Consider the following 18,758-nt stretch of genomic DNA (forward strand, 5'->3'; position numbering starts at 1 on the left):
AGAATGTGTATGGCTAAGATCAATAAGCCGACACATCTGTTCAAGCAGTGGGATTGACGAAAATACGGAGCCAACTATTCTATATGAAGATAACGCTGCCTATGTTGCTCAAACGAAGGAAGGATATATCAAAAGCGATAGAACCAAACATATACCTCCGAAGTTCTTCTCATACACTCAAGGGCTCGAGAAGAATAAAGAGATTGAAGTAAGATATGTTCGATCATGCGACAATGCAGCCGACCTCTTCACAAAATCACTCCCTACCTCGGTATTCAGAAAACATATCCACAACATTGGAATGCGTCATCAGAAGGATCTATGACTGCTCATTCGAGGGGGAGCTTACGTAGTTGTACTCTTTTTACCTTACTATGGTTTTTTCCCATTAGGTTTTCCTGGAAAGGTTTTTAACGAGACAACAAAGAAGTTAAGCGAGAATGGATAGTGACACCGGTCCCCAAGGGGGAGTGTTATGAAAGCAGCAGCCGACTTGTTTGAAAATATAAAAGGATGTGGGGCCCGCTGCACTATTTGCACAGTAAATTTCTTTCTATATATACGAACGTTTTGGTTCATTGTAACGCATCCCTCAACCTTCTCTTCTTTCTATAATAAACTCTTTCTATCAGTGTTAAAAATTCTACGAATATAAATTTTGCTCTTATTCAAATTTTCGCGATACAATAAAATTTCAATCCTTTTTATAACAAGAACTAAATAATTAAGAGTACATATGTCATTATATAATAAAGGGGCCCTATAATAAATGGGTAAATATAACACTTCACAGTCTGTGTATACTGACATTTAAATAACCAATCATGTTTAAATTAATTTAATTAAAAACCTTCATACTTTTGTATACAATATTATAAGTAATTAGAGACTAACTGTCGATGATTTTTTTTTTTTGACTAAGTGTCGTTGATACTAACAAAAAATATATAAAATGCCATAGTATTTCTCTTTGAAAGTCCAAACTTCGAATTCTATATATGTATATGTTTCTCTTTTACATACAATAATTGCGAGTTGTCGATGAAATGATCAAATTGACATAATTTTATAAGATTTAATATGAAATGACTTTGCAATGGTTGTTGGATGATTTTCTCTTGTCCTGCATTGGTTGTTGGATGATGTGATACTACAGTGCCAACAGTTTATAAAAATAGAAATAAAATAAATATTTTGGACTGATTATAGATAAGTATTTTCATGGGGTATTCCTGGAGGATGGATAAGGCATTGTCTTTGTAGGAAAAACTTTCAAAAATACCTTTTTAGTTTGATTTAAAAAAAAAAATCTTTGGAGAACAATTTGCTGAATTATCATTCAAGAATCAACATACTTTCAGTAAATTATTTGAAAGGATTTATGAAGTATATACGTTCGCTGCTTCAGGTCAAGTGAAAGGTATTATTATATAGGCTATTAGCACAACAACAAACATGTGGATATAATTAGTGTTTTAGGGGCTGAAGATTGAAGACGATCTTTCATAGTCTCCTGAATCCTTCTCTGCGATACCAATGATTCGAGCCTGATCTCCAGCCAATTGATCTGTATAAGGTACGTGCTCAAGTTGCAGTCGACAAATCGTTCAGCCTCAGTGCTTACGAAGTAGGCTAGTAGCCTTACTTGACGTGGGCCTGTGTTACTTAGGTTCATTAGCATAAACTGACTCTTAGTAGAATCCGGCCCGAAGATTTAGGGTTTGGACTATGACCAGAAACGCTCTCTTCCTAAAAGCCTGATTAGCTCTCTCTCTTTTAATGATAAACGTGATTAGCTTCTTTCCGTCGGATTTGTATTTATATAAGACGGATTTTATACAAAAAGATTCCTTCGCAAAGTTGTCATAATAAAATGTGTAGATAGGCATATATTAATACTATCAAGACTCATAGAACACCCAATAGAAACCAACATGGATCAAGAAGCTCTTCTCGTCGGAAAAGCTACGGACCAGCACCCGGAAAAACGCACTGTTTCGACCATTTCGTGTATTCTTGGTATAGTCTCGTATGTATCTATATACATATACATGTTTCTTTGTAGGATATATATATATATATATATATATATATAAATTTTGTTAAACGTTTTTGGATAGCAAGTCAGGCTTTGGAGAAACTTGCATATTACGGATTAGTACCGAACATGATACTTTACTTGACGGTGGAGTACGGCATGGGAACGACGGAAGCGGCCAACATCCTCTTCCTCTGGTCTGCCGCCACCAACTTCTTCCCTCTTATCTGTGCTTTCATCGCTGATTCATACACGGGTCGTTTTCCTCTTATCGGATTTGGATCCTCCACTAGCCTTCTGGTACATATTTTACAAATTACGAAAACCACAATAAGTTGATTTAATTCGTTCTTTCCTTCTGTTTCTTAGTCTTTAATCTTTATTCTCAAAGTATATTTGAAAAAAAAATATTTGACCAATGAGTATTAGAGTATTCACGGCTTGTTTATCTTCTTTTTTACTCCGTGCAGTCATATTTAACCATGTATTACAGTGACTTATAGTTGAGTTACATATTCAGTTTTGTTTTTTTTTGTTTTTTTTTTTTGGACAACACATATTCAGTTTTGTAATCATGCAAGAAAGTGTTTTTTTTTCCTCCAGTTTTCCCTCACCGTGACAAGAAATTAACTAATGATATGAATTAACGTTTGATGTAACTCCATTTTTTTGTCAACAATGTAGCTTCTGTTTTTCTTTTTTTGACAATGTAGTTTCTGTTTAATTTTCCTCGTTTTCTAATAAAATTCAATAAATTTGTCACGTAACTATTCTACAATAAAAGGTATTCAATAAAATTGCATCTTGTCATCTCTTATTTTACCACCATATTTTATTTCAAGAGTTTTGTCCTATCTTTTCAATTACTAACAATAAATAATTATCCTAATGATGACGATTGCAAAATATGTATTCCATAATGGATACGTAAGCAACTTCTAACTGATCCCTTGATGAATTTTATTCACTTTCCTTATTGTGTAGGGAATGCTTTCATTATGGTTGGCAGCAATGATCCAACCAAAATGCGACAAATCAATAGACGTATGCCAACCAATCACACCATTCCAACTTTTTCTCCTATATTCATTTTTTACCCTCACATCCATCGGTGCCGGCGGCGTTAGGTCCTCCTGCTTAGCCTTCGCCGCCGATCAGGTCCAACTCAACAACACAACACGCATCTCCACGTCAGCACTAGAAACCCTGTTTAACTGGTATTACTTTTCGGTCATGCTCGCTTACTTTCTCTCCGAGTCGTTGCTCGTCTTCGTTCAGACAAAGTATGGTTGGCAAATCGGTTTTGGAGTCTCTCTCGCTTCCATGGCTCTATCGGTCGCTTTGTTCTTTGCGGCTTCTCCGTTTTATGTCAAGTTTAAGTGTGAGCATGGCCTCGTTTCTGGACTTTTCCAGGTTCTTGTTGCTGCTTTTAGGAACCAGCACGTTGATTTGTCAGAGGAGTATATTATATCGTACCATCACGAAACAGGATCTTCATTTTCAATTCCTAGCCAGAAATTGAGGTATATTAGTTTACTATTTACAAGAAGAAAACTATTGATACTTAATTTGCGTACGTTAAATATGGTTGTAACTTTATTTAGTACTCATAAGTAGAGAATATTGTCATGATGTAGACTACATATATAAATTCATGTTGAATGTATCACTTTGAAATTCACTTAGCCGTTTCCTGAGGTTAGCAAATATGTACATGTTTCTCATATGTACTTAAAAAAAAAAAAAATGTAACTATCATCATAATTTCATGATTTCACATATGTACATTTTTAGATATGAATACTATTAATGTTGAATCTATCCGACGTTCTTTTCTAAAATATTTTGACAAAGTGGTACATTGGTAGTTTTTTTTTGAACTTTTATCTTATTGATGACTTTTTCCACACATACGATTCTGTAAGGAAAACCTTCTATTTTTGTATTATTTTCTGATTATAGGTATTTGAACAAAGCCTGCGCCACTAGTAACCCAAGGCAAGACCTAACCCTAACAGGAAACTCACAGAACCCATGGAAGCTGTGCACTGTACAACAAGTAGAAGACTTTAAATCTCTAGTCAACGTTCTACCAATCTGGTCAACGGGAATCATCTTGTCACTTGTTACAGCTTGTCAAGCCTCCTTCATAGTTCTTCAGGCCAAGGCCATGGATCGTCGCACTTTCATCAAGGGTTTCGAGATTCCTCCGGGATGTTACGGCGTTTTCATGATCATTTCCTTCGTGCTCTTCCTTGTTATTTACGATCTTGTTGTAATCCCGTCAGTGTCTTGGGCTCTAAGAAAGCCCTTTCGACTGGGAGTTATGGTGAGAATGGGAGCTGGGATTGCAATATCGGTGCTATGCATCTCGACTCTAGCGATAGTGGAGTACGTTAGAAGAAAAAGAGCTGTAAGTCTTCATTATAGATGGTTCTATATTACAATCCAATCGATTTAATCACGAGACAGAGCCCAATTTAAAATTTTAGAGCAATACACATTTTAAAATTTCTTTAGTAATTAAACAAAAATTATTTGAAAACTTATTTTTCTATATGTAAACTTAAAAAAAAAAAATTGGGAACCAAAGCCAATACTTATATGTACTATGCTTTATAGATCCGGCCATGTCTAAAGACATTGTAGTTAGCTGGAACATAACATCACTGGAGTGTTTTCTCTTTTGTGTGGTTGATATACACTAGAGAGAGGAGGGAGGTACGATGTTGTCTGCGATGTGGCTATTACCATACATGCTACTAGGAGGCATTTCGGAAGCACTTATTTCGATAGCACAGAACGAGTTCTTCTACTCCGAGCTTCCCAAGTCCATGTCAAGCGTCGCCACCACACTCTCCGGCCTCAACATGGCCGCCGCAAGCCTCGTCTCCTCCTGGATCGTCACCGCAGTAGATACCGCCACTTGCCGGACCTGGATCATAGAGGATATAAACGAGGGACACTTGGACTATTACTATTGGCTCATGACAGCATTTTCTCTTCTCAATGTTGTTTATTTTGTTTGGTGTAGCAAAGCTTATGGTAAATGTAAAAGTGATACAGATAATTCAATAAATTAATTATGTAAGTATATCAAAATAAATTACAGCACGAAATAATTACTAAGATAATTTTTTCTAAGCTTAATTAAATTACAGAGGATATAAACGAATGGACTATTACTATTGGCTCATAACAGCATTATCTCTTCTCAATGTTGTGTATTTTTTTTTTTTTGAAACACAAACTTTCATTCATTAATTGATAAAGCCAACATTAGGTGAGTTCATTAAGGCAACCTCAGCCACCAAGGCTTGTTTTGCCAATAAATCTGCTTCACTGTTTTTTTCACGAGAGATCCACGAAAATGAAATACATTCTGTATTTTGTTTAGTGTAGCAAAACTTATGGTAAATGTAAAATGACCCAATAATAAAGAACAACTCTTATAGCAGAAAAGAAAAAGAAAGTTTTGCTCTCAGGCACTTTTCTCGAGTAAAAGCTCTACCTACCAGTCCTTAGCAAGCGCTGCCCGCTACCTTGCTTTACCCAGAAGTTAGGAGTGTGATTTTTCAAATTTCTTTCCCTTTCCGGAAAAACCTTTGGACAATCCCGCGATCTGCGCTTTTACACATCGGGTTCTTCCCCCGACCATGGTCGGAGGGACCGCCGGAGCCGCCGCCTTACCGGAAAACCTTGCTCGAGGAGAACCCCAACCGGTCCTAACAGTTTAAGACTCTCCCTTCCCTCCAGATGAAGACCCCCTCCACTGCTCCAGAACCCTCATATGTGTAATCCACCTTTGGATCAAAATCCTCATTTGAAGAGAAAGATTGGCGGAGTGTAAGAGTGTGACTAACAAAGGAAGGCTTTTTATACTCGTTTTACTCAGTCGACCTGCTAGGAATCTGGCATTTACTCCTCAACCACAAGGAAACTTATTACCTCAAGCTTTAACTCCACCAGAAGAGGTCAACGAATGTGCAACAACCTTATTAAGAGTTTTTGAAACAGGGAGTCCTGTCCTAAGTGAATCAACAAGCACACCAGCAAATCTCTAAAAGAGTTCCATCTACCTTCACAATGTCTGGAAGACTCAGAAGAGAAGATAAAGGAAAAGCGATAGCTACAGACCCCTCACAAGCTCCAAGAACGGCACGAATCAGAATTCAGGAACCGGATAATGCGGAGCTACTACAACGCCACTCTCTTACCCTCATAGGTAGAGTCACCAACAAATCAGCACAGCGAGTCAGATCTCTCATCCCATTCTTTACCAACCTATGGAAGTCAAACTCCCTACCGGTGGGCTCTGACTTGGGGAATGGCATGTTCCAGTTCCAATTTGATAACGAAGAGGACCTGCTAACGGTCCTAGAAAAACGACCCTACCACTACGGACGATGGATGGTCATCGTGCAAAGATGGGAACCCACTGTCTCCAAAACGTTCCCATCCCTCCTGCCATTTTGGATAAATGTACAAGGGATTTCTGTTCATTTATGGACAAAAGAAACAATTGAAAAGCTAGGAGAAGACATAGGAATCTATGAGAAAATGGAGATTACATCAACTTCCGTGAGAATGTGTGTGCAAATAAATGGATTGCTGCCTCTGATTAAAGCTTCAGTAATTGAATACGCAAACGGAGATGAAGTCACTGCAAATTTCATTTATGAGAAACTAGAGAAACACTGCCCTAAGTGTTTCCGCCTAGACCATGATATCAAAGATTGCTTGGAAGAAAAGCATGAAGAAAGAGCCCTCAAAGCTCAAGAGGACAGCCTGCGAAATGAGGAACGTGAAAGAGAGAGGCTAAGGAGCCGGCACCATCATGCATCAGATGATCAAATGTCTTTCACTTCTCAGCCTATAAACCGGAGATTCCAAAACAAAGAGATAGACAAAATTACAGCCGACGTGAGCGAGACTTTGATGCTCGGGACACTCTAGATGCAAGACGCAGATACCGAGCTAGCCAAGACACAGTCCACAGAAGATACCATAGTGAGGACTCCAAACACACTACAAATGAGCTGCGAAGCCAGTATAGTCGATCTAACCATCACCGTGAGACAAACCCTTATCAGCGGGAAGCCTCTTCTCGATCACGGGATCTACGAAAGGACCCCTCTGATAAATATGTCTCTAGAGATCGCAGCCTGCAACCATCGGGCTCTAGAGACAGAGTGACACAAAGGAGAGAGGAGCTACTTGAGCCTATAGTTTCGCTAGACAGGGGGATTCCCCTCCAAGAGATCCAATCAGCTGTCCCAGAAGAACTCTTCAATGAAGCAGTAAATGAAGTTAGGGACGCTATGATTCAGTATACATAATGTAATGACCCCACTGAAAGCGCAGCACGCAGAGAGAGAATGAGGAAAGCAGAGGAAGAAGGTTATATTGAGGAGGCAGCATCGCTTATGATCCAAGCTACCCTGGGGACTAACGCAAACCAACCACTACCTATGGAGCAAACCTCTACAGAACGAGTCCCAGCCACTCTCAGACTTGGACCAATGATCCAACCCACAACAGATACGACACATGATGCACCCCTGGAGACAGGAAAGCGTAAGCCAGGGAGACCTCATGGGAAACGTAAGGTGCAAGGGAGTCCAAAGCTGCTAAAGGGCTCAAGCTCCAGGAAGAGGAAGCTGCAGCAAACAAAACCCCCTCTTGCTAGAAGAAAGCTGAACCCGGAAAGCAAACCAAGAACAACTACCTCCCGAGGGTCAAGTGGGAGAGCGGATGGTCAGACAAACTCGGAGGATCAACCGATTTGTAATATGATTCCGGCGATAAGAAGATGCCAAAGGATGGATTTTCAAAATCCATCTTCTCTCGTTCCTTAAAAGTGGCGAGCTGGAACTGTCAGGGGTTGGAGAATCCCCGGACAGTTCGTCGGTTAGGGGAGATGAAAAAAAACATCTGCCCGGACATCCTCTTTCTCATGAAAACAAAAAACCCCGACAGCTTTGTCATAAAAAAGACCGACAAGCTACACTATGAGAATAGATATTTGATCTCGCCTGTGGGGCATGGAGCTGGGGGATTAGCCCTTTTCTGGAAGCAAGAAGTTAACCTTCAAATCATCTCCGCTACGGCAAATTGTATTGATACATGTATCATATTTGAAGGGAAAAAGTTCTATGCTTCTTTTATCTATGGTGATACAAACAAACCTCGAAGAAGGGATCTGTGGAACAGCTTGCTTGAGCTGAACGGTACCCGAGAAGCACCTTGGTTCTTAACAGGTGATTTCAACGACCTACTTAATAATGAAGAAAAAGATGGTGGAGCTACTAGACCGGAGGGGTCTTTCACAGATTTGCGGACGTTCTTTTCGGAAGGAGATCTATTTGATCTACCACACTCAGGAGATTTCCTATCTTGGCGGGGCCAGAGGGAGGATGATCTGGTCCGATGTCGCCTGGACCGTGCGGTGGCTAACAGCGATTGGGCAGAGCTGTTTCCGACAGCAAGATGCCAATACCTTGCGTATGAAGGATCAGACCACAAGCCTCTTATCTCTTTCTTCGAGCCCGAAAAGAAGAAGAAACAAGGTCTTTTCCGGTATGACCGAAGACTGAAAAACAACCCGGAGGTAAAGGAGTTGGTATGCAAGACATGGAAGGATGGAGATTTCAGGACTGTCAATGACAGAATCACGGCCATCAGGTCAACTCTAATTGAATGGAGTAAGCAGCAGACCATGAATAGCATAGCGATTATAGAAGAGAAGAAGTTCCAGCTCGAGCAGGCCTTAACGGACCCTGCAAACTACACGGAGCTGATAACAAAGATAACAAAGGAACTTGATGAAGCTTATGCCGCTGAAGAGAGCTACTGGAGGCAACGCAGCAGGAAGCTCTGGCTCTGGCTCAGCCTAGGAGACATGAATACCAGATATTTCCACGCCGTGGCAAAAAACCGTAAGAGAATCAACGCTCTTTCGGTGATCGAGAACGAAGAAGGAGAGGTTGTGTACCAGGAGGATCAAATAGGGAAGGTTATTGTCAATTACTTTCAGCAGCTATTCTCATCTATAGATGAAAACAGAGCAGATACTGTCAACTACGCTCTGTCTCCAATGATCTCGGCGGAAACAAATGACGAGCTTATCCGACTACCGTCCGCATCGGAAATCAAGGCGGCTGTCTTCTCCATCCATGCAGATAAAGCCCTCGGGCCTGATGGTTTCTCGGCTAGTTTCTTTCATACAAACTGGGAGAACATTGGAACTGAGATAGTTCAGGAAATTCAGGAGTTCTTCGAGACGGACAGACTGCCGAAAAAGATTAACGAGACCCATATCCGGCTCATCCCGAAGGTGCTCAGCCCTAAAACAGTGGCGGAGTATAGGCTCATTGCTCTCTGCAACGTTTATTATAAGATCATCTCCAAGATCTTAACCAAGCGCCTCCAACCACTCCTTTCCGAGATTATCTCAGAAAATCAGTCCGCCTTTGTACAGGGACGAGCAATTTCGAACAATGTTCTCATCACTCACGAGGTCCTCCACTACCTTAAAACGTCAAAGGCTGAGAAGAGAGTGGCCATGGCGGTGAAAACCGACATGAGTAAAGCCTATGATAGGCTCGAATGGGACTTCATCCGGCTAGTGTTCCAATGCCTAGGCTTCCACCCGAAGTGGATCAATTGGATCATGCAATGTGTATCGACTGTTACTTACTCTTTTCTCATTAACGGTTCGCCTAGAGGAAGAGTCACACAGAGTAGAGGTATCTGTCAAGGAGATCCCCTCTCACCATACATTTTCATTTTGTGTAGTGAGATTCTCTCGGGTCTATGTAACAAAGCACAAGAGGAAGGTTCTCTCAAAGGGATCCGGGTAGCACGAGGGAATCCTCGGCTCAACCATCTCCTCTTTGCGGACGACACCTTGTTTTTCCTTAGAGCCAGCAAGGAGAACGGCGAGGCTTTGATTAGCCTGTTGAAGCGGTACGAGGAGGCTTCGGGACAATCCATAAACCCGGACAAATCCTCGATAAACTTTTCAAGACATGCACCAGCGAGCCTCAAAACTGCAGTGAAGAATGCGCTCTCGATCCAGAAAGAGGGAGGCAACGACAAGTACCTCGGACTTCCTGATTTATTTGGCCGAAAGAAGCGAGATCTTTTCTCCTCTATCATGGATAAGATGAAGCAGAAAGCGTGTGGCTGGACTAACAGGTTCTTATCCACGGCAGGAAAGATGACCATGCTTAAGAGCGTGCTATCAGCCGTCTCGTCCCACGCCATGTCTTGTTTTCCACTCCCTATATCTCTTTGCCAAAGGATCCAGTCTACCCTTATCCGATTCTGGTGGGATGGACATGCAGGAAACCAGAAGATGGCCTGGATTGCTTGGTCAAAACTGATACAGCCGAAGGAATGTGGAGGCCTGGATTTCAGGGACATTCAAAGTTTCAACGAGGCCTTCCTAACAAAAATTAGCTGGAGACTCATTAACCATCCTGAAAGTCTACTAGGGAGGGTTCTTTTCGGAAAATACTGTAACACTGAGAGTTTTTTGAACTGCTCGGAAAAATCAGCCATCTCACATGGATGGCGTGGAGTTTTAATTGGACGAGATATCATTGTTAATTCAGCAGGATGGGAAGTCGGGAATGGAACTAGCATCAACATATGGGAGAAGCCATGGCTCAGCTGCTCTACACAACTGAGACCAATGGGACCAGTACCGGAAGAGCTCATCAACTTCACCGTATCTGATCTTCTGCTCCCTGATAGAAACGAATGGGATATCGCCAAGATCCAACGGATTCTTCCTTTTAAGGAACAGAGAATCCTTGCCATTAAGCCAAGTTTGACCGGAGCTCCGGACAAGCTCTCCTGGCTGAGAACTGACACTGGCGATTATTCAACAAAAACGGGCTATGCTGCAGTCCTTTCATCACGGAGCACAGAAGCTGGAGAGGCTAGAGCGACTGCTGAGAGATCGACTTTCGACTGGAGAAAAAATGTATGGAAACTCCAAACCACTCCGAAGATCAAGCTATTCATTTGGAAAACTCTACACGGAGCAATTCCGACAGGCGAAGCACTGCGATCCCGGGGAATCAACGTCGATGGCTTATGCAAAAGATGCAAGCTACCTGAATCTATTGATCATCTGCTCTTACACTGCTCATATGCTAGACAGGTCTGGACATCTGCCCCTGTCTACCCAGGCGTTGAGTACAATGGATCTATAGAATTGCGAAGCTTCTGGCCCGACCTCTGTTTAAAGAAAACCTTGCCACCCACGGGAGTATCGATGGGGGCTCTGGCTCCATGGATCGTCTGGCAACTTTGGTTAGCTCGAAACAAACTGGTGTTTGAAGATAAGATTATAACAATCGAAGAAGTAGTCTCCAAGGCAGTTGCTAGTGCCCGAGAGTGGATTACCAGTCAGGACAAACTGACCCAACCTACCCGACCCATAGCTCCCCCGACAATGATCCAAGCAGATTATGTTTTGCTCAGAACAGATGCTGCCTGGAATGAATCTCTAAATCTTGCAGGGCTGGGATGGATGACAAAGCGACAAGGCAGGGATTCCTCTTTCTCCTCTATTGCGCACCATGTTACTACACCGCTTGCAGCTGAAGGTCTGGCGCTCCGGGAAGCTTTGCTGAAATGCATGGACATTGGACTATCGAAGATCAGATGTGAATCGGATTCGACCACCCTGATTAAAGCTATCAATGCAAATTCTCCTCTTGTTGGTTTATATGACATCTTAGCTGATATTAACTCTATTGCATCTTCTTTTGAATCTATCTCTTTTAACTGGATCTCACGTGAGAGAAACAGTATAGCAGATGGATTGGCAAAAAATGTATTATCTACTGAACTCGCCTTTATGGCTCTGCCCAACGTTGGTTAGTGAGGATCTAATATAAGTTGTGTTTCAAAAAAAAAAAAGTAAAATGACCCAGATAATTACATAAATTAATTTTGTAAGCATCACAATAAATTATAGTACGAAATAATTACTATGTTTATTTTCTGATTAACTTAGCTAAGATATTTTGTACATTTAATTAAAAAATAAAAGTTAATTCGCTTATATTAGATTCGACAGAAAAAAAAAACAAAAGAGAAGACTTTGGCTTGCTCCTCCCACGATTTGTTTCTTTCCAGACCAAAAGCTCTCTTCCCTCTCACCAGATCTGTTAAGAAAACTAACCAGCAAACGCCATGGCTATGGCGCTTAGGTTGTATCTTCTCCTTATCGTATTCTTATCATCTGCGATTGTATCTTTCTCCCTTTATGAAGATCAAGTCGGCCTCATGGACTGGTAACTCTTCTTAGATTAAACCAATCTGCACCGTATAGAGTAGTTTAGATCTTATTAGTTAGTTAATTAATTAAGTCGTAATACGATTCGGTTTGCCAGTTAATTTGAGATGCGATCGGGTAAAGCTACTTACTTTAGCCTATATATATGGATGTTGAATTGTAAAGGTATGATTGAAAGAAGTAAACTTTCGTTGAGAATCTCACTCTTGCTTGTGTTGCGTAGGCACCAACGTTACATTGGGAAAGTGAAGCACGCAGTGTTCCACACTCAGAAGACTGGGAGAAAGCGTGTCATCGTCTCAACCGAGGAGAATGTTGTTGCCTCACTTGATCTCAGACATGGGGAGATATGTAAGATTAATGATTTTGATACTATCCATGTTCAATCTTGGAGTCTCCTTTTCTTACTTTTTTTGTTTGTTTTGGGTTGGCTGCAGTTTGGCGGCATGTCCTTGGGACAAAGGATGCTATCGATGGGGTTGACATTGCCTTGGGAAAATGTAAAGAATCATGTCTTGATGTACCCACATTAATGTACCACAGTTCAGTGTTAACTCCTCAAAATTATTTTTTTTCAGATGTTATTACCCTTTCATCAGAAGGAAGTATGCTAAGAGCATGGAACCTTCCTGATGGCCAATTGGTGTGGGAAACGTCTCTGCATAGCGCACAGCATTCAAAGTCACTCTTATCCGTGCCGGTTAGTTATATAAGCCTAGGAGTTCTGTTATCCGAAATCTTAGTTGTGTCATCATATTACTTTGGTTTCTTGTTTATGAATTAGAGCTGCCTTGCAGGTCAATTTGAAGTTTGACAAGGACTACCCTATTCTTGTTTTCGGTGGTGGGTACCTTCATGCTGTTTCTCCTATAGATGGTGAGGTTCTCTGGAAAAAGGATTTCACAGCGGAAGGGTAATGATGACAGCCTTCGCTTTTTTTTTTTATTTAAACGAGGTTGCTTCAAACGCAGACATGCTTACTTTCGATTTGCTTCATGGTGACTCCTACAGGTTTGAAGTTAAGCGGGTTCTTCAACCTCTTGAGAGCAGTATAGTTTACGTGCTGGGCTTCCTTCATTCATCCGAAGCTGTTTTTTATCAGATTGACTCCAAAAGTGGAGAGGTTGTGGCAGAAAAAAGTAAGGCGTTCCCTGGTGGATTCTCTGGCGAGATTTCATCAGTTTCAAACGATAAAGTCGTTGTTCTTGATTCAACAAGGTCAATCTTGGTCACCATCAGCTTCGTAGATGGAGAAATCAGCTTCCAGAAGACTCTTATCTCAAGTCTCGTTGAGGACTCCGGAGAGGCTGAGATTTTATCGCCTCTTCTTAGCAACATGCTCGCTGTAAAAGTAAACAAACGCACTATCTTCGTGCGTGTCGGTGACCAAGGAAAGCTGGAGGCGGTAGACTCGTTATCCGACGAAACAGCCATGAGCGATTCGCTTCCAGTCGCAGACGACCAGGTGGCATTTGCCTCGGTTCATCACGAAGGGAGCAAGATTCACCTCACGGTGAAACTCGTGGACGACTTGGATACTGTGCTGCTTAGAGAGAGCATTCAAATGGACCAACACAGAGGGCGTGTGGATAGAGTTTTCATAAACAACTATATCAAGACGGACAGGAGTAATGGGTTTAGGGCGCTTATCGTGATGGAAGATCACTCGCTCTTGTTGCTGCAACAAGGGGCGATTGTTTGGAGCAGGGAAGAAGGCTTGGCTTCGGTTACTGATGTTACGACGGCGGAACTACCTGTGGAGAAGGATGGTGTGTCAGTGGCGAAAGTGGAACACACTCTCGTAGATTGGCTTAAGGTATGAATTTTTCTAAACATATGTTTTGGATTTTCTTTACTTTTGTGTCACATAAGATAATAGTCATGGGCATATTATCTGAAAACTGAACCGGAAGTGAACTGAAAACCCCGAAACCGAACCGAAATTTAGAAAAACCTGAACGGTTCCTATTTTTTTAAACCCGAAAAACGGAAACTGAACTGAGACGGGTACCTGAATATTCAAAATATAACTCAAAGCTAGTTTTTTAAAATTTATATATATATATATATATATATATATATATATATATATATAATACAATTATAAATGAAAAATATCAAAAAAATAATCACCCGAATATTTTTTTGGGTTTAACTCAGATTTTTGGGGGTTTTGGGCTTTAAATCCGAACTATTTCTAATTAGGTTCCACTTCGGGTTTTATAAAAAAATAGAAACCCGAACCCGACATTATCTGAACACGGATCCGATCCTAAAAAATGTCAAGTTCCTAAACGGGTCCTAAACACCAGAAAACCGAATAACCTGAACCGAACCAAAAACCCAAATGCCCAGCACTATAAGCACTATAAGATAAAGCACATTCTTCTTGTTTTCTCACCCTAATCAATTGATCTTGTTTCTGTAGGGGCACATCCTGAAGCTCAAGGGGTCCTTGTTGCTAGCAAGCCCAGAGGATGTGGTAGCAATTCAAGAAATGAGGATGAAGAGCTCTGGAAGGAGCAAACTCACCCGTGACCATAACGGCTTTCGTAAATTATTCATAGCACTTACTCGAGCTGGAAAGCTTTTCGCTCTGCACACTGGAGACGGGAGGATTGTCTGGTCTACGCTGCTAAACTCTCCAGCCTGTGCACGCCCCAGCGGTATTAGCTTGTACCAATGGCAGGTCCCTCATCACCACGCCATGGACGAGAATCCCTCAGTTCTCGTAGTCGGCAGATGCGGATCAGATTCAAGTTCCCCCGGTGTGCTTTCATTTGTAGATGTGTACACAGGGAAGGAGATTAGCTCATCAGATATTGGCCACTCCGTTGTCCAAGTTATGCCTCTTCCGTTGTTTACCGATTCAATGGAGCAACGTTTGCATCTGATAGCTGATACTGATGGTCACGTCCACTTGTACCCGAAAACTCCAGAGGCTCTCGGCATCTTTCAACGCGAGTTTCAGAATGTGTATTGGTACAATGTGGAGGGTGATGATGGTATTATCAGAGGACACGGTATGAAGAGCAGTTGCGCTGGTGAGACAGCAGATGAGTACTACTTTACTACCAGGGAGCTTTGGACTGTTGTGTTTCCTTCGGAATCAGAGAAAATCATTTCAACACTAACACGAAAACCAAACGAGGTATTAAATATTGGTTTTCTAGTCATCATATGCTTCAGTTTATTAAATGTGTGAGTTGATTGTATTTTTCCAGGTTGTTCATACGCAAGCCAAAGTCAGCACAGACCAAGACGTGTTGTATAAATATGTATCGAGAAACTTGCTGTTTGTGGCCACTGTGTCACCAAAAGGCGCTGGTGAGATTGGTTCAGTTACACCAGAGGAGTCAGCACTTGTAGTATACCTCATTGACACCGTCACTGGGCGTATACTTCACCATTTGTCACATCAAGGCTGCCAAGGGCCTGTTCATGCTGTAAGTTCTCATCTCATATCTTTTTGTGAATAGATTTAAATGCAACTTTCTTAACCTTTTTAAAAAAATTGTTTGCAGGTGTTTAGTGAGAATTGGGTTGTTTACCACTACTTCAATCTTCGAGCTCACAAGTACGAGGTTACGGTGGTTGAGATCTATGATCAGTCCCGGGCGGTATGACCTTCATATCTAAAACATTTAATCAGTTGATTTGAATGCTCTGAAACATTATCTTTATTTGCAGGAGAACAAAAATGTCTGGAAACTTGTTCTAGGAAAGCACAATCTAACAGCACCAATCTCTTCATACTCAAGACCAGAGATGTTCACAAAGTCGCAGTCATACTTCTTCCCTCAGTCAGTGAAAACCATCGCGGTGACATCAACAGCAAAGGGTATCACTTCAAAGCAGCTTCTCATTGGTACCATCGGTGATCAGGTTTGTAGATTACATATCACATATATATAATAATTTACGGATTGGAATTGGAAAACTGATAAATATTCCAATGAATGATTTAGATATTGGCACTTGATAAACGATTTGTGGATCCAAGACGGACACTTAACCCCTCACAAGCTGAGAAAGAAGAAGGAATCATCCCTCTAACTGATTCATTACCTATAATTCCTCAGGTTCACTCAATCTCTTGTTTGGTTTCTGCGCCCTGTCCTAGTTTTTTTCCCCATTGTATCAAGTCTTATGCGCCTTTGTCATGTTTCACAGTCGTACATCACACACTCCCTCAAAGTAGAAGGTCTAAGAGGCATAGTAACAGCTCCAGCCAAGCTAGAGTCAACAACACACGTCTTTGCCTATGGAGTGGATCTCTTCTACACAAGGCTTGCTCCTTCAAAGACCTACGACTCCCTGACAGACGATTTCAGCTACGCACTTCTTTTGATCACGATTGTGGCTCTCGTTGCAGCCATCTACATCACTTGGGCCCTGTCGGAGAAGAAGGAACTAAGTGAAAAATGGAGGTGATTGGATCCTTCAGAGGTTTTAAACCCTCTCTTTGGTTTTTCACAGTTGTAGAATGTTCATGAAAAAAGAATATTGGCTTAACTAAATTCTTAATGTTAGGCTTTGGAAATTGAGTACTTAACATACTCTTTGCTTGTGACTTCTGTCACATTAGTCTTGCGTTGAACCTTTTGAAATTTTGAAGTTTATAGATTCACTCATTTTAAATTCACAATCTTGAATTCATCATCTTATGTTTTCTTGGACTATATGTTCCAAGATTCCTTGCATAGTAGTAATAATAATAATAAATTAGAAAATTAAGTTTTTGTCCGAAATATTGTTTATTAAAGAATAAAAATACATTTATACCTTATGATTAACTAATATAAATTTAGGATTTAGAATAAAGGGTAATGTTTTGAGGATAAGATTTCAGACTTAAAAATGTAAAAAATAAAAACTAAAATTTTTAAAATAAAAAAAAGTTATTTTAATATTTTTTATATTAAATATTATTTTTGTGATAAATATTAAAAAAAAAAACTATTTAAAGAAGTGCTGTAATAATTATTATATGGTTTAATACGAGTGATAATCTTAGGGAGAGTCCATGTGTACGCCTGACAAATTTGGTGCGAAACAATTATTTTTCTTACTATTTAAAGAAGAGACACTTCGCTTCACTTCATTTAATAAGTGCTCCAATCATTATTCCAGCGATGATGAAAGCAAACCAGAAAGCGAAACCACACGCGCCACCGCGTCCTCTCTTCTCCTGTGGCTTCTTCCGCCGCTGCACACAGTACGTCCTCAGTCCAACCTCTCCTCACCGTAAGCCAACCACCACCCCTTCCTCCTCTTCATCCTCATCAACCTCCACTTCTCAAAGCTTCACTCAATGGCGTTTCCCGCATCACGCTGACCAAACTCCATCCACCGTCACTCTTCCTCCCACTCCTCCTCCTCCGCCGCCTCTTCCGGTCGCCACCACTCTCCAAGAAACCTTCCAGATCGCTGAGCTTCACCTCGCATCAGTCTCCGAGTCCGACAAGCTCCTCGCTCTTCAGCTGCTCGAGCGAGTCGTCGTACCTGACCTGCCGTCGGATCCGACTTGTCCTCCGGGTCTCATGCGAGGCCTCGTCTCTTGCCTCCGCAGTAACAACATCGTAACCGCCAAATACGTCACCAAGATCCTCCTCGCGCTCTGCCTCGCCGAAGGTAACCGCCACGTGGCGGTCGAGGCGGGAGCCGCTCGAGCGGTGGTGGAGACTGCGGCGGGGTTAGAGATCTCTGCGGTGGAACGCGCATTAGCTGCGCTTGAGCTCATGTGCACGACGGCGGAAGGCGCGGAGGAGGTTCGTAGTCACGCGATGACGGTGCCGGCGATGGTGGCGGTGATGGCGAGACTGGCCGGGAGGGGGAGAGAAAACGCCATAAGCATACTTGCGGTGGTTTACGGAAAGGGAGGATTTGACGGCGAAGGGATTACGGTGGCGCCGGCGGAGGAAGTGGCGAGGGCGGTGGCTCTGGCGCTTGAAGGAGAGTGTACGGCGAGAGGGAGAAGAAAAGGGGCCCACCTGTTGAAGACCCTTGAGGAATATGGACGGTTAGATTTGAGTCAGAATGGGTCATGAGAAAAATAAGATCTAACGGCTGAGGTTATGTCAGATAAAATAATTCTGAAAGCTAACTTAGTGTCACGGGCTTGTTGTTCTTTTGTTAAAGAAGTGTGGGCCTCGGCCTCTGTCTCCCCCTTTCTATGTGCATAATGCATAATATGAATTGTTTTTCCTAAATAAGTTTTCAACGACGAAATTAAATTACTAGAATTACTGCTGAATATAAGTTTCATATTTATTTGTTCCATTATATTAGCAACCAACCGAGTTGTAAATTTCGAACGACCGAACGAACTTTTTTTTTGCTATGGTTGCTAATACATACACTACAAGAAAACAACAAGGATTCTGAGGGAAAAAATCGTCGGAA

General features: G+C 41.6%; 5 protein-coding genes across 5 annotated transcripts; all 5 read left to right on the forward strand.

Moving 5' to 3' along the window:
- Nucleotides 1-1,934: 1,934 nt before the first annotated feature.
- LOC106317009 (protein NRT1/ PTR FAMILY 1.3-like) lies at nucleotides 1,935-5,121 on the forward strand. Its single transcript, XM_013754872.1, has 5 exons — nucleotides 1,935-2,019; nucleotides 2,121-2,338; nucleotides 3,023-3,561; nucleotides 4,001-4,451; nucleotides 4,747-5,121. Exons 1-5 carry the CDS (start codon nucleotides 1,935-1,937, stop codon nucleotides 5,119-5,121), a joined length of 1,668 nt encoding a protein of 555 aa, XP_013610326.1.
- Nucleotides 5,122-6,124: 1,003 nt separating this feature from the next.
- On the forward strand, nucleotides 6,125-6,994 carry LOC106315272 (uncharacterized protein At4g02000-like). Its single transcript, XM_013753016.1, has one exon. The coding sequence runs from the start codon at nucleotides 6,125-6,127 to the stop codon at nucleotides 6,992-6,994; it is 870 nt and encodes a 289-aa protein (XP_013608470.1).
- Nucleotides 6,995-7,416: 422 nt separating this feature from the next.
- LOC106315275 lies at nucleotides 7,417-11,936 on the forward strand. Its single transcript, XM_013753017.1, has 2 exons — nucleotides 7,417-7,795; nucleotides 8,182-11,936. Exons 1-2 carry the CDS (start codon nucleotides 7,417-7,419, stop codon nucleotides 11,934-11,936), a joined length of 4,134 nt encoding a protein of 1,377 aa, XP_013608471.1.
- Nucleotides 11,937-12,142: 206 nt separating this feature from the next.
- On the forward strand, nucleotides 12,143-16,994 carry LOC106318416 (ER membrane protein complex subunit 1-like). The gene is made up of 12 exons (XM_013756383.1): nucleotides 12,143-12,351; nucleotides 12,577-12,704; nucleotides 12,791-12,853; nucleotides 12,932-13,053; nucleotides 13,151-13,266; nucleotides 13,365-14,169; nucleotides 14,782-15,504; nucleotides 15,578-15,799; nucleotides 15,878-15,973; nucleotides 16,044-16,238; nucleotides 16,322-16,435; nucleotides 16,527-16,994. The coding sequence occupies exons 1-12, from the start codon at nucleotides 12,251-12,253 to the stop codon at nucleotides 16,785-16,787; spliced, it is 2,946 nt and encodes a 981-aa protein (XP_013611837.1). The 5' UTR covers nucleotides 12,143-12,250; the 3' UTR covers nucleotides 16,788-16,994.
- A 398-nt stretch (nucleotides 16,995-17,392) lies between these two features.
- Nucleotides 17,393-18,609, forward strand: LOC106315934 (U-box domain-containing protein 25-like). The gene has a single exon (XM_013753780.1). It carries the CDS (start codon nucleotides 17,489-17,491, stop codon nucleotides 18,401-18,403), a length of 915 nt encoding a protein of 304 aa, XP_013609234.1. The 5' UTR covers nucleotides 17,393-17,488; the 3' UTR covers nucleotides 18,404-18,609.
- Nucleotides 18,610-18,758: the final 149 nt, after the last annotated feature.

This window comes from Brassica oleracea, chromosome C9, assembly GCF_000695525.1.
Source record: "Brassica oleracea var. oleracea cultivar TO1000 chromosome C9, BOL, whole genome shotgun sequence".
In the NCBI taxonomy this organism is placed as follows: Eukaryota; Viridiplantae; Streptophyta; class Magnoliopsida; order Brassicales; family Brassicaceae; genus Brassica; species Brassica oleracea.

What these genes read in the sequence shown, in the direction of transcription:
- LOC106315934 (XM_013753780.1), top strand. Translation starts at nt 17,489, where the DNA reads ATGATGAAAGCAAACCAGAAAGCGAAACCACACGCGCCACCGCGTCCT.
- LOC106318416 (XM_013756383.1), top strand. Translation starts at nt 12,251, where the DNA reads ATGGCTATGGCGCTTAGGTTGTATCTTCTCCTTATCGTATTCTTATCA. An exon ending in TCTCAGACATGGGGAGATAT is followed by an intron (nt 12,705 to 12,790) that starts GTAAGATTAATG and finishes GGTTGGCTGCAG; the next exon opens with TTTGGCGGCATGTCCTTGGG. An exon ending in AGTCACTCTTATCCGTGCCG is followed by an intron (nt 13,054 to 13,150) that starts GTTAGTTATATA and finishes GCTGCCTTGCAG; the next exon opens with GTCAATTTGAAGTTTGACAA.
- LOC106317009 (XM_013754872.1), top strand. Translation starts at nt 1,935, where the DNA reads ATGGATCAAGAAGCTCTTCTCGTCGGAAAAGCTACGGACCAGCACCCG. An exon ending in GACCATTTCGTGTATTCTTG is followed by an intron (nt 2,020 to 2,120) that starts GTATAGTCTCGT and finishes GTTTTTGGATAG; the next exon opens with CAAGTCAGGCTTTGGAGAAA. An exon ending in GATCCTCCACTAGCCTTCTG is followed by an intron (nt 2,339 to 3,022) that starts GTACATATTTTA and finishes CTTATTGTGTAG; the next exon opens with GGAATGCTTTCATTATGGTT.
- LOC106315275 (XM_013753017.1), top strand. Translation starts at nt 7,417, where the DNA reads ATGAGGAAAGCAGAGGAAGAAGGTTATATTGAGGAGGCAGCATCGCTT. An exon ending in GTCAAGTGGGAGAGCGGATG is followed by an intron (nt 7,796 to 8,181) that starts GTCAGACAAACT and finishes TCATATTTGAAG; the next exon opens with GGAAAAAGTTCTATGCTTCT.
- LOC106315272 (XM_013753016.1), top strand. Translation starts at nt 6,125, where the DNA reads ATGTCTGGAAGACTCAGAAGAGAAGATAAAGGAAAAGCGATAGCTACA.